Source organism: Corvus moneduloides, chromosome 17, assembly GCF_009650955.1.
Source record: "Corvus moneduloides isolate bCorMon1 chromosome 17, bCorMon1.pri, whole genome shotgun sequence".
Classification (NCBI taxonomy): domain Eukaryota; kingdom Metazoa; phylum Chordata; class Aves; order Passeriformes; family Corvidae; genus Corvus; species Corvus moneduloides.
The window spans coordinates 6,638,084-6,650,110 of NC_045492.1; the positions used below are offsets into that span (position 1 = coordinate 6,638,084).

The 12,027-nt window shown below is 44.0% G+C and overlaps 1 protein-coding gene across 7 annotated transcripts in view; it reads left to right on the top strand.

Moving 5' to 3' along the window:
- Positions 1-12,027, top strand: part of EYA2 (EYA transcriptional coactivator and phosphatase 2) — an 86,489-nt gene that overhangs the window by 71,868 nt on the left and 2,594 nt on the right. For 6 of the 7 annotated variants that reach the window (XM_032127428.1, XM_032127430.1, XM_032127426.1 and 3 more), the window contains 6 exons: positions 1,267-1,356; positions 6,424-6,482; positions 7,275-7,435; positions 8,466-8,580; positions 9,162-9,283; positions 10,108-10,208. In XM_032127428.1, coding sequence (XP_031983319.1) covers positions 1,267-1,356; positions 6,424-6,482; positions 7,275-7,435; positions 8,466-8,580; positions 9,162-9,283; positions 10,108-10,208 — 648 coding nt within the window. The remainder of the gene's footprint in view (positions 1-1,266; positions 1,357-6,423; positions 6,483-7,274; positions 7,436-8,465; positions 8,581-9,161; positions 9,284-10,107; positions 10,209-12,027) is intronic. The other variant, XM_032127433.1, reaches the window with a different exon arrangement.

Sequence of the window (12,027 nt, forward strand, 5' to 3'; positions counted from 1 at the left end):
GGCTTTTTCCAAGTTGTCTGTTGTTGTTCAGTTTGAACAGGCACAATGTTTTTGAGCTATGACTGTTTATCAAATTAAATACAGATAATTTTAGCTTGTGTTTTTGAAGTATTTAATGAATAAGAAAATGTACTGCTCATAACTTTGTCTGCATCAGTGTGTTTCTGTGCTCTTGCTGTGGATTTAGGAAGAAGTTTGTTTCACTTGTTTGGGGTCAGAAGGGATGGTTGACTTGCTGACTTGGTGAGGCAATGAAGTGACAGCCCTTTCACAGGCCATTGTGGTGTGTCAGCTGGGAAAAACATTAATTTTCTAGGATGAATTAACCAAAGACACCTAAGTAGAGCTGCAGGTAGCATCATCCTTCTCCAGGGGAATTCACTAAAGATTTTGTCACTGATGTTGGCAGGAGCAGTATCTGGGTGTGAGAAAGTTCACATGTGCTTCAGAAGGTGTAGAAGATATTTTAGAGCTGCCAGCACGTGCATCTTCACATTCAGTCGTTAAAAAAGCATGGTTTGAAAATGCTGCAGGCAGCCAGAGCTTCTGCATCATGTCCTTCCCTTTCAGGAGGCAGTTTGAACTTCCATGTGTTGTGTCTTATCTTGCCTTTTATTTTTTCTTTTTTAAAAAATTTTATTTTGTTTGTATTTTTAAGCAATGTAGTTATTTGGGTGTAACTGCCATTGGGACTGCAGTTGAGGCTCGGCAAGCCTGCTGTCCTGAGCAGCAATAGTCAAAGGTTTTGTCATGTTATAATTGGGTTTGCATGGTAGGATGGGGCTGTTTTAACTCTGCTGATGCTGGTAAATAAGTAGACAGCTTCAGTGGGAATGGAATTGCTGATTTGAAGGACAAGTCAGGAAAGAATCACCCTCTGTGTGCCCTGTTGCTGGTAACTACCCCCAAACCACTCACTAATGGTAGTATTGGAAATCAATTTTTGTCTAGCCTACTGAAGCAATTCTTACATAGTTTCAGGTGTTTAAAGGATCTTTATATCATCTGAAGTGTGTGGGCTGTTAGTGGTCAGAGTGAGTCACAGACATCCTTCAAAGAACAGAATTGCTTTATCTAGGAGAGCAAAAGAAAGGATGGGAAAGTCATGTCAATGTTAAAATACACTTGGGAAGTACTTCAATAAATGTATCTTAAGAAATAGGAATGTGTAGATCCTGTGTTTGGTCTAAGGTCTCCCACCCCCCATGCCTATCCCCAAAAAAGAAAATCAAAGTGAATGGAAAAAACCTGATTTTCCCCCAACAGGACACCACAACGTCTGTGAGGATAGGTCTCATGATGGAAGAAATGATCTTCAACCTTGCAGATACACATCTGTTCTTTAATGACCTGGAGGTATGTAGCTGCTTATTGTATTTAACATCTTTCTCTCTAATCATTTGCATGTGGTCTACAAACTCGGGGGGTTTTGGCCCAGAAACTTTTTATTTTTGACCCCGAAGAAATGGACCATAGGTGGCTTATTGGAAGCATCCTTTTGACAGCTCCATTCTGTTCAGGAGTTTCTTTCTAAATATGCAGTTAACAATGATGGCCTCTTGCAGGTTTACTAAATGTAATAATGAGGACATTGCTGCTGCTTCTCCAGATATTTGCTATTCAATAATTTTATTAAGCTAAATTAGCATAGATCCTATGGGGGCAGGCATCAATTAGCTATGAGCCAAAGCAGAGGTTTTGAAAATGGTCTCTGTTGTACACACAGACAGAGCAGGAGGTCTGCTCAAGCTCAGGAATACTGCAGGATGAAACTATGAGAGTTTCAGTGTAACAGACCAAGAGGAAGAAATTTTTCCTGCTGGTGACATGGTTAGACCTGGCTATCTCTTACACAAAGCAAAAATCCTTTTGAGTATGTGGTAAAATGCAGGCAAAGTGATGCTGGCAGAATGCTGTCAGCAGCTGAGAAACAGCTGTACAGCAATGATGAAAATCTGTTGGCATTTGCAGTCAGAACACACAGTCTGAATGGATCATGTACAGAGTGAGCAAGGTGGCGTTTGTGCTGTGGGCACCTTGGAATCAAAACACTGCTTGGAGGCATTTGGAGGAAAAAAAAAAAAAACCTGGCATTGCTGGGCAGACTTCTGTGGGCTTTTTTTTTTTTTTTTCCCTTCACTTGAAAAAGGAAGAATTTGTTTCTGTGCCAGATGAAAGCAGAGAACTTTTTCTGTGCCTGAGGAGTTCAGCGGGAATTTCTGGTTCCTTCAGTGCTTAATTGCACTGTGGTCCCCTGTGTCAGGGGAGGTACAACCTTTCCTGCCACCTGGCTCCTTGCAGTCTTGAGGTTTCACTTGCTGAGAATTTTTATTTCCTTTCAAAGACAAGCACCTGAACTGACAGATTTTTCTTCTTTCAACTTCTTTCAGAGAGGGAGTTTGTGGTGAGGGCACAGAAAGTACAAAGTAAAAAATCTTTCTCTTAGGGGGAAAAAAAGAAGAGAGCTCATCTTTGGGAGCCCAGGGCACTATTCCAGTAGTGATAATATTTACTACAGAACCTTCACCTTTCACCCATCACATCTCAATATGTGATGCAGCAAAACTCCATGTCCTGCACAAAGTGACCCTCTAAAACCCCTCTGCCTTTCTAGACTTTTGCAAGAATTACCAGTTTTAAAATAAGTTTTCTCCTTTTTTCACTTACTGCTCTAAAACTTTAAATGAAGCAGCAAATTGTCTGGCCTTCATCAGATTGTGCACATTTGTCAGTCAGTAACAGCTCTGGGCATCGGTGGTTTGGTTTTAGCTGAGGTTTTTCAGTGAAAAATTGAGGGATGATGGAGAATTCAAGGAAAGTAAATGTGCCTTACAGAATTTTACTTTCCAAAAAAGCCATCTCAGTTTGGAAGAATTTGAAGCAGCAGAGGCATCCAGAGTTACCCACCCTATTCCTTCATTTAGAATGGTAAATAAAAGTCACCTTTGTGTATTCACAGAGTGGGATTTAAGGATCGTACATCACTGAGTATTCGGCTTAAAAAAATGCAGTGAATGACATCCTTAAAAATGGACAAAAGAATTTGTAAAACACAGCACAGAAACAGATTCAGTTGTAGGCCCACAAGCATTACCATATACATTAGCACCATCATGTGGTGCTATGCTGGCCTGTACAAGACAAAATGAGCTAAAACTGCACAGGGCAGAAACCATTTCTGACCATCTTTTGTGCTGGGGCAGAGTTTGAGAGGCTGTAGCTGAGACAGCAGTGGGAGAGTTGCCCATTTGAAACCAAAGCAAGAGTTCTCTTACCAGATGATGCTAAACACTGCAAAACATTTCTGAACTGGAACGCTCCTTTTTTTTCTGTCCAAAAAAAAAAATATTCTGAAACTCTGGTTAGCCAGGGCTTTATCTTTTCCTAGGATCTACCCAGAAGGGATTCAGGTAAGTGTTTCCTGGATGCATTAGCTGAATGCATTTTGGCTATGCTTGGGAGTAGAAATCATGGATGTGTGCAGAGGTGAACCAAAAGATCCATTCAGATGGATCTGTTCACATCCATCCTGCTTCAACCCATCCTCCCTTAGTGCTGCAGTCCAGTGGACAGGCCGAGTTCCAGCTGATTCACCCCAAACCTCAGGGTAGTTGTATGCAAGGAGGCTGATCACTGGTCCCCAGGGCAGGTGGGTGTCTGGAGAAGTCTTAGACTCCTAATAAAAAATTGTAGTCTTTTTACAGATAGGGATTCTCTGTCAGCAAGTTAACTCTTACAAGTAGGTGAAATCCCTGCAGTCCACAAGTGTGAGCCATGCAAGGTGGTGTGCACAGAGGGCTCTGATCATGCTGCAGAGCCTATCAGCAAATATTCACCTGACAGGAGGCATTCTCCCTCTCTGCTCCCTTTTTTAGGGAAATCGGGGAGAAAAGAACTTACTCAAGGTTACAAATCACAGTGAAGTTAAAATACAAACTCTGGGCTTTCCGGTTGTGATTTTTTTCCCAGATGCCTTTTGTTCACAGTACAATGCTGGCTAAAGAGTAGCACCTTCCACCCCCAGCCTCTCTGGAGATATTATTGTCTGGCTCTCTGGAAAACAGTTATTAAGGACAGGAGGACTGACAAGGGTATGAGGAATTAACAAACAAGAGGATTAGTGTGTTTACAAGTGGCTGCCTTTCAGAGACATCCCTGGAGGAGCTGTTAACCCCCACCTAATGAGGGATGCAAGCTCCACTGATCAGTGAATCCATGAGATGTTTAAAAATCTCTAGCACAGTCCTGATCCACAAGTAGATTATGTGTGCATTTGTAAGTTGTTTTCATACCTGCTTGAGACATACCTTGAGAGTACTCAGAGGGAATGTGAGGGGTAACAGATGGAGCTCCTCGGGAGCCCTGTATTTCACAAGGAGGCAGCAGAGGCTTTCTCCAAGCCAGAAGTGCAGTTTAAAACAGCTCAGGCGCCTTTAAATGTGGCTGGTCCCACCTGGAGGCAGGTTGTGTAGCACCCAGAGATACCCAAGAGTAAAACCAGATCAGTGCCCAGAGCTGCAAGGGCTGGCTGAGGTCGTACACATTGGACTGAAGTATAGGCTGTGTGTGCCACACATCATCCACCCTGAGATCCCAGAGTAGCAGCTTAAACATCAGCAGATGTGAAACCTGGGCCGTGTCCCCATCACAGCCTTCCTGCCATTCGAACAGCCTCCTCCTTTTCAGCAGCCGAGATATCCTGCTTTGATTCCCCACTCACTGAGACTTCAAGGAAATTCTGTAAGAATGAAAAATTAGTCTTGTAACCGAGTGGTAAAACGTGGTGCACGCTGTGGCTGCAGCCAGCTCCCCGAGTTCCCCCGTAACACGAGAGGCGCAGCCGGCGCTATGAGGTAGCGTCTCACCCAGTGTCAGGGTATTTTATTAAGTTAGAAATGTGATAGCCACTGTTGTCACACTTCAGGGTACAGAACAATCCATTCACAAATGAGAAAAACAGATCCCTCCACAAATGCCTTTCCCCTGACTTCATGCCCCGCATCATACAGCTGAAGTGGAGTGGGCTGTATCTGTATTACCCCAGCGTGGTCCACAACAGCTACTGGGAGGGGGGCTTACAAAATGCTGGGGTTGGAGGAGAGAGAGAGACGCCAGCAGAGATCTGCTGTTCTGCTGCTTGGCTCCAGTTATGTACAGCAATCTACACTCCAGTGACAGGTTGATAAGAGGGCTGATGAGACGAGAACAAGACGCAATTGTGTGTCTTTTTGAGAATTACCTAAATGCTGCAGAAAATCTCATTAATATGGACAAGAGCTATCTGTCATGTTCTGCCGTTGACAACAAGTTTGGTTACTTGTTCGGGGAATTTTTTTTAATTTTTTGAAAGGGGCTAGTTTAATTCATCAAACTCATAATTGTGAAAGGAAGGTAAAGCAAATTCTGTGGTTTACAGAACACCGAAGTGGTGAAGAATTACTGCACCTTGGTTAGCTGCAGTTGTTCTGACTTCAGAGGCCTGTGGTACCAAGTGTCGCAGCTTTTAAACTCTGTTGCAAAATCAACCAAAACAAAAGATAGTGTTCATCAGCTTGCAGGCTTTCTATTCTGTTCTCACCTGTAAGCCTCAGGGAGAAAGGAGAGTTAAGGTGGTGGGGGAAGCTTCCCGATTTTTCTCTTTCTAATCTTAATGCTGAGACTGGGAAAGAAACCAAAGGAATAACATTTCTCACATTTTTGAGGCAGGGCCTCCACCATTCGAACAATGAAGAATTTTGGAAGATAGGATCTGGAGCACATACTTCATGCAGGCTGAGCTCCAAGTATATATTCTGGTTAAATTTCCTGTGCACAGATTTCCTCATTATTGACACACATTATTCCTCAGCTCAGTCTGTGGCTGGGGCAGTGAAAGAGTGTTGCCTTCAGTGCTTCAGCCCAGCTTCCCTGCACATCAAAGGAAGCTCAGCCCTCTCAGAACAAACTGGGAAAACACCGGCAGGACAGGCGTCTCTGGAAATCTCCTTGGGACAGATCTTCTCCCCCTGTAATTATCTGGGCATACACCTCCTGTCCAAAGCAGTATTCTCACAGGGGGAAAGGCTGCCAAGTCTCTGCCTTATCATGCATACAGAGTAGAAAAAACACAGCTTTCCTGGCTAAAACACAAGCATCTCTCTCCCTCCTGTCTGCATAGGAAGGAGTTCCACTTAGTGTGTTATTCAAGAGCTGTTGTGCCCTTAGATAACAGCGGATCTCACACACACACTCTCTGTTCATATTTTGTGCCAGTGTTATATGATACTTGTTGCTAACAATTAACTGGCTAGACTACAATACTAGCAATATGTAAGATTTTGTCTCCTTAATATTACACTTAATATAATTGTGCATTATATGATTTCAAATTTTTTTTTCCACAACATCTACTCACCACTGTATTTTTTTTCATCTGCTTCTCAGGACTGTGACCAGATCCACATAGATGATGTATCATCAGATGACAATGGCCAAGATCTAAGGTATGAGATCTCCCAAGCTGGAAGTTGCAGGACAGGCAGTCCCCAGCCATTTGGAAATAGCAGGAGGCTGGTCAGTGCTTCTCAAACCTGCACTCTCTCCCCTCCTGGCTCCATGCTGTCTGCATTTATCAAGTACACACAAGTACAATTCACTTTCTCACGTTATTGTGCCTGTGCCTTCTGTCAGGCCCTGGCTATGCTGAGCTTTGAACCAGTCTGGGAAGTACATCTAAATTAGCTTGAACTCCAGTCAGACCATACCAGTTTCTGATATGATTTGACCAGACAGTTGTCACAGTTGTCACCAAAATGCTTCAAAACCAGACTGAAAGGTTTCCCCCTGTCCAATCTGTAGTGAGGAGTTGGACTTTGCCATGCCAGATCCTTGTTGAAACTTGTACCCAAAATGCACCAAACATTACCATTACCTGTGTAAGTTGGGTCATCACGTTCATAGAAACTACTTCTGTAAAATTCCATCTGCTTTTCCCAAAGTGTTGCCTGCAGAGCCACGGTAAAGGGACAAGAATGAAATGTGCAGAACTCACATAGAGCTTTGCAATTTGTGGTTTTATGGATGATTATTGTGAGAAATTGATGCAGGAACAGAACATTTTTTAGATCCGTGCTGGTAATTGTGCTAAAGATGAACTTCAGTTCCGTACAGCGTGTCCTCTGTGTGTCTCTGCTGCCACTTGTCTCCACATTTCTTTTCAGTCGTTTCCCCTCCCTGCTGGCACTGTGCAGGCTGTAATTACACTGACCTCTCCCCTTCCCTCCTCCCTCTCCCAGCACGTATAACTTCTCTGCGGATGGCTTCCACAGTTCCACTGCCAGTGCAAACCTGTGTCTGGGCTCAGGGGTTCACGGGGGAGTTGACTGGATGAGGAAATTGGCGTTCCGCTACCGCCGGGTGAAAGAGATGTACAACACCTACAAAAACAATGTGGGGGGTAAGTGCCAGTGGCCAGGCAACCAGCAGGCCTTTCATCTTCCCAAAACTGGAGACCCTTTAGGGACATCTCTGGAGGAGCTGTAGGGAGCCTCATGATATGGGTGCTTCACAGTGAGCTGAGCAAGTTCCTCCGCAGTCACCCTGAAATGTGGTTCTGTACAGGATTTGCAGCAGTCACTGAAATACCTGGTTTAGTGGTTTGAAAAAGACTCAAGTCCAAGTGTGGGGCTTAATTTTGTGATTTATTTGGCAGGAAAGCAACCTTCTCCAATTTTCCAGAATGTTTAGCAGGCAAGCAAACAGTTCAAAACTGGATATGCTCCTTTTTTTCTACACATGTCTGATCTCTGTCTGAAGGCTTTCTTGTATTATAACTACTTGTTTTTAACTCCCCCAAAACAATACCACCAGATATCAGGGTTCCCTGGGTTCCTTCATCTCCCCTAGTTGCAGACGGTTCTTCCAAGAGACTCTCAGCTTCCTTTTCAGTACATGAGTGCAGGTTGCCCTCTGACTCAAAAAAGAAAGAAGCAAAACTCAAAAGTATCACCACAACTTATTTATTGGTTGGAGGACAAGTCTACCTGGCATGCACTGGAAATGGGGCACAGGTTTTCAGGGGAAACAAAACCATCCTGGCCTCAGATGTCTCTCTGCCCAGGCCACTGCCCACTTCACACTGCTCTTCGATCCTCTTGCTCACTTCCCATGCCAGCTTTATGCTCACTCCAAGAAAGATGTTCCAAGGAGTTCCCACAGTGTGTGCTTGACTCTGAACCATTCCACCAGAGGGGAAGGAAGCTGAGCTGCAGCAGCAGAGGATTGTGCTGCTGTTGGGCTTCACGGACCTCAGGGCAGAGCCTTGGAGTGACATTGGCAGTGACAAAGGGAGGCAGCGGCACCAGGGCCACCAAGAGAGGGGCAGTGTGAGAGTTCAGAATACAGGCAGGTGCCCTTTGGTATTGTGCCTACAAAAGCCACGCAGTTCCCTTTCTGTGCTTCTGCAAGGACACTTTCCCTGCTTGCAGGCTTAATAGGAGCTCCTAAGAGAGAAACCTGGCTGCAGTTGAGAGCAGAACTGGAAGCGCTGACTGATCTCTGGCTCACACATGCTCTGAAGGCGCTGAATTTGATACATTCCCGGTAAGAACAGCTCAAAGAATTGCCTGTGGGTTTGATCCAGGAGCTCCTTTGCTCCTCTTGTGTTCCCCCTCTAAACAAATCAAGACACATTTACAGGACTTTGCTGGCCAAGTCTGTGAGAGGCCAGTCTGCACATGTTTGCCAGGCTGAATTATCAAGGGTTGGGGTGAGCTTGGGATGATGAACTGAGCAAAAGCACAACGGTCCTTTCCTTGCCTTTCCTTGGCTCCCTCATCCATGGCACCATTTGCATGTGAGCAGGTTTACAAAAGAGGAGGGGGAGGAAAGAGCCCTTCTGTCCCTGAACACGTTCACTCACAGAACCCAGTATGGACATTAATCCATTGTGTTTAAATTCCCACCAAATAGATCCTGGCAAGCTTGCAGTAAGGCTACATCACTGCTGCTGGTTTGGTTTGGTTTTTTTTCATTCTACTGAGCTGATCAAAAGGCATCTCTGGTACTCACATTATCTTCCTCTGGCTGAAAAATCCCCCATTGGCTCGGGAACTTCCAGTGGCAGGAAAGGTTTGCTTCTTGCCATCTTTCAGTTCAGATTTCTAATAACTTCTGTTTTCTAGGCCCAACTGTGTGAATGTGTTGGTCACCACAACTCAGCTTATACCAGCTCTGGCTAAAGTGCTTCTCTATGGACTGGGCACTGTCTTCCCCATTGAAAACATTTACAGTGCAACAAAAACAGGTAAGAGCAAACTGACTGAAGTCTCACCTAAGACAGGCTGAAGTTTTGTCCCTAAGTCAGGCACAGCCATCCAACCTGATTGTAACAAGCAATGAGTGAGCTTTATTTTTAGCTCTGTACTTAGAGATGTCTAATTCACATCCTGACTCCCACACTTAACCTAGTACAGACTGCAAGGAAAAAAATTTAAAAAACACTTGTCAAGTGTCTCCATGGGGGAGTGAGCCAGATATAGAGATCTATATCCACCCTGTGGTGCACTGACTGCACATGGGATGTCCAGCTGCACCCAGCTGGAAGGAAGGGCTGGTTGGACCTGTTACAGAAACATTGTTTGGATCCTCTTATTCTTGCAGAGGGGTCAAGTGTGCTGAATGAGCTTTGTGAAGGTTTGTGAGTAATAAGTACTGATAGGGTTGGCTTGGGGCTTTTTTGTATTCTGTTCTTTCTGGTGTGTTTGAACCTCTGAGGATTGCCTTTTCATGTTTTTACTGCAACCAGAATGAACAGAAGATGGCTCTGGAAACTGAATGCCATGAGTGCCACATCAGTCTGCCAGCTGGTGTCTTAGCAGGGCATCACAGTCACAAAGCTCACAGCAGCACTTGGAAGTCCTTGGCTGACAAAACAAGTGCTAGTAACTGTCATGAGATGGAGAGGATCCGCCTCAGAAGAAGATCCAGTTTGGTTCCAGTTTGAAAAGAAAGCAAAGAGTGTTGCATCCAATTCAATTAGGTTATAACTCCAGGTCCTGTACCTGAATATTAGCTCTGCCTGTGGTGTGTGTCCAGATAAAAAAACGTATCTTCTCTTGTGTTGCTTAGGGAAAGAGAGCTGTTTTGAAAGAATAATGCAGAGGTTTGGAAGGAAAGCCGTGTACATTGTAATAGGAGATGGTGTTGAAGAGGAACAGGGAGCAAAAAAGGTACAGTTTGTGGATGCCATGCTGGATTCTTCCAAGTTTTGATTGCAATGACCCTTTCATTATTTAAACATTTAATGAAGCTCCCTCCACTTGAAGCAGTTTACAATTGGTCTCATTTCTTAATATGCAAAATATTCAGCAATCACCTTGTCTGAAATTCTATGCTCTAAATCCCCCCCCACTTTGGCAGCTGGTACAATATTTCAGGTAGTTGCAGTGTCACATGTTCCAGGAATCATTCTTGCTTAATAAAGATGCTATAAAAACACAAAAAGGGAAATTCCAGCGTGTGATCTCAGATGAGCAGGCAGAGTGAATTTCTGATCTACATGTGCTGCTTTTGTAAATTCTAAATTGTTGGGGTTAATTTTGGATTACTTACTAGAATATGCCTATATCCATACGTATGTTTATATTTATGACTCGTTGAGATCATGGAGTGTAACTTCATTATAGCAAATACCTAAAGGGCTTGTACAGAGTTGCTGCCTTTCTCAATGACTTACGGATCAATGTGATTAATTTCACAAGCAAAATGAAATTAGAAAGTTGTACTGAATACAAAGAACAGAAACTGCAAAAGCAGTGTGATCAGGAATAATGAGAATTGGAACAGCCAAAGTTTTCATTTCCTAAACTTTAGAACAGAAAATTGCCTGGAGCTTCCATTTATTTGGCTTTACAGGGCCAGGAATTCAATTTGTTAATGGCAAACATTATTTGCAAGATGTCTTTGTGCATCCTGGGTCTTGTGCTCCTGATGTGACTGGAGAAACGTGATAGAGCTGCGTTTGCTCCAGGAGCATTGCACATGAGTTGAGATGCAGGAACTGGCTGAATGAGCTCCATCTTCAGGAAACTTGTTAATTTTTAACAGATACACCAACAACGGGTGTAGCTCAGGTGATGTACAAAGTGTGTGTCACAGGAGCTCAGCTATACAGGTGAACCTTGTGCTGGAGGACCTGGTACCTTATTCTGGCTGAAGATCCTGCAAAGACTTTCCAAGCAAATTTGAGCTCTTTGGTTGCACAAGCCCAGCAACAAAGGGATCCCAGCAAATAAGTGGGGGGCATGTATTTTATCCCCAGAATTTGTATCTCAGGTTATCTTCAAAGCAGCAGAAACCCTATTTTTTTTATAGTGTAATTTTCCTGGCCAGTGGAAGCAACAATATCTGCACCCACCTTGGAAAACTACCTAAAACTGCAGAGGGTTTTGTAGCTCATGAAGGGTTAAGGAGCTGTCAGGAAGAGTCCAAAATGCATGACTGGGGCTGAAGTGACAATAGCCTGCTGTTTGTGGCAGCTCAGTGCCACACTTCAAAGGCAGTGGGTCAGTGAACAGGACTGCATCAAAGGCTTCAGGGGCTCTCAGCCTGCATGGTGAGGTGGGGAGGTTCAGCAGTCTCCTCTGCTGGGATTTCAAGAGCCTCCTGCTCATGTCTCCTGGCCTAAGCAGCTCAGCCATTAGTAGAGCACATTCTTTGCTGGGCTGTCACCTCCTTTGATTGATGACAATCATTAATCAAACCTTCTACACACCTGAGCTTTATACAGAGAAAACAAAAAAGGGAGGGGACAGCCAGAGAGCCTTTTGCTGTTTTGCTGACAGCACTGATAACATCTCCAGTTTTGTGGGTCATTTTTCTTCACCTGTCTGATAAGTGATAAATCTGTAACTGCTGAACAACAGGAGTGGCTGAGAGGCCAAGTTTTCTTCTGGTTTAAGAAAGAAAAACAGATAATTTAATGGAAGGGGTTTAATAGAAACTGGGGGAGGGAGAAGGAAATAACTTTTCCCCGTAAAGTGAAATTGC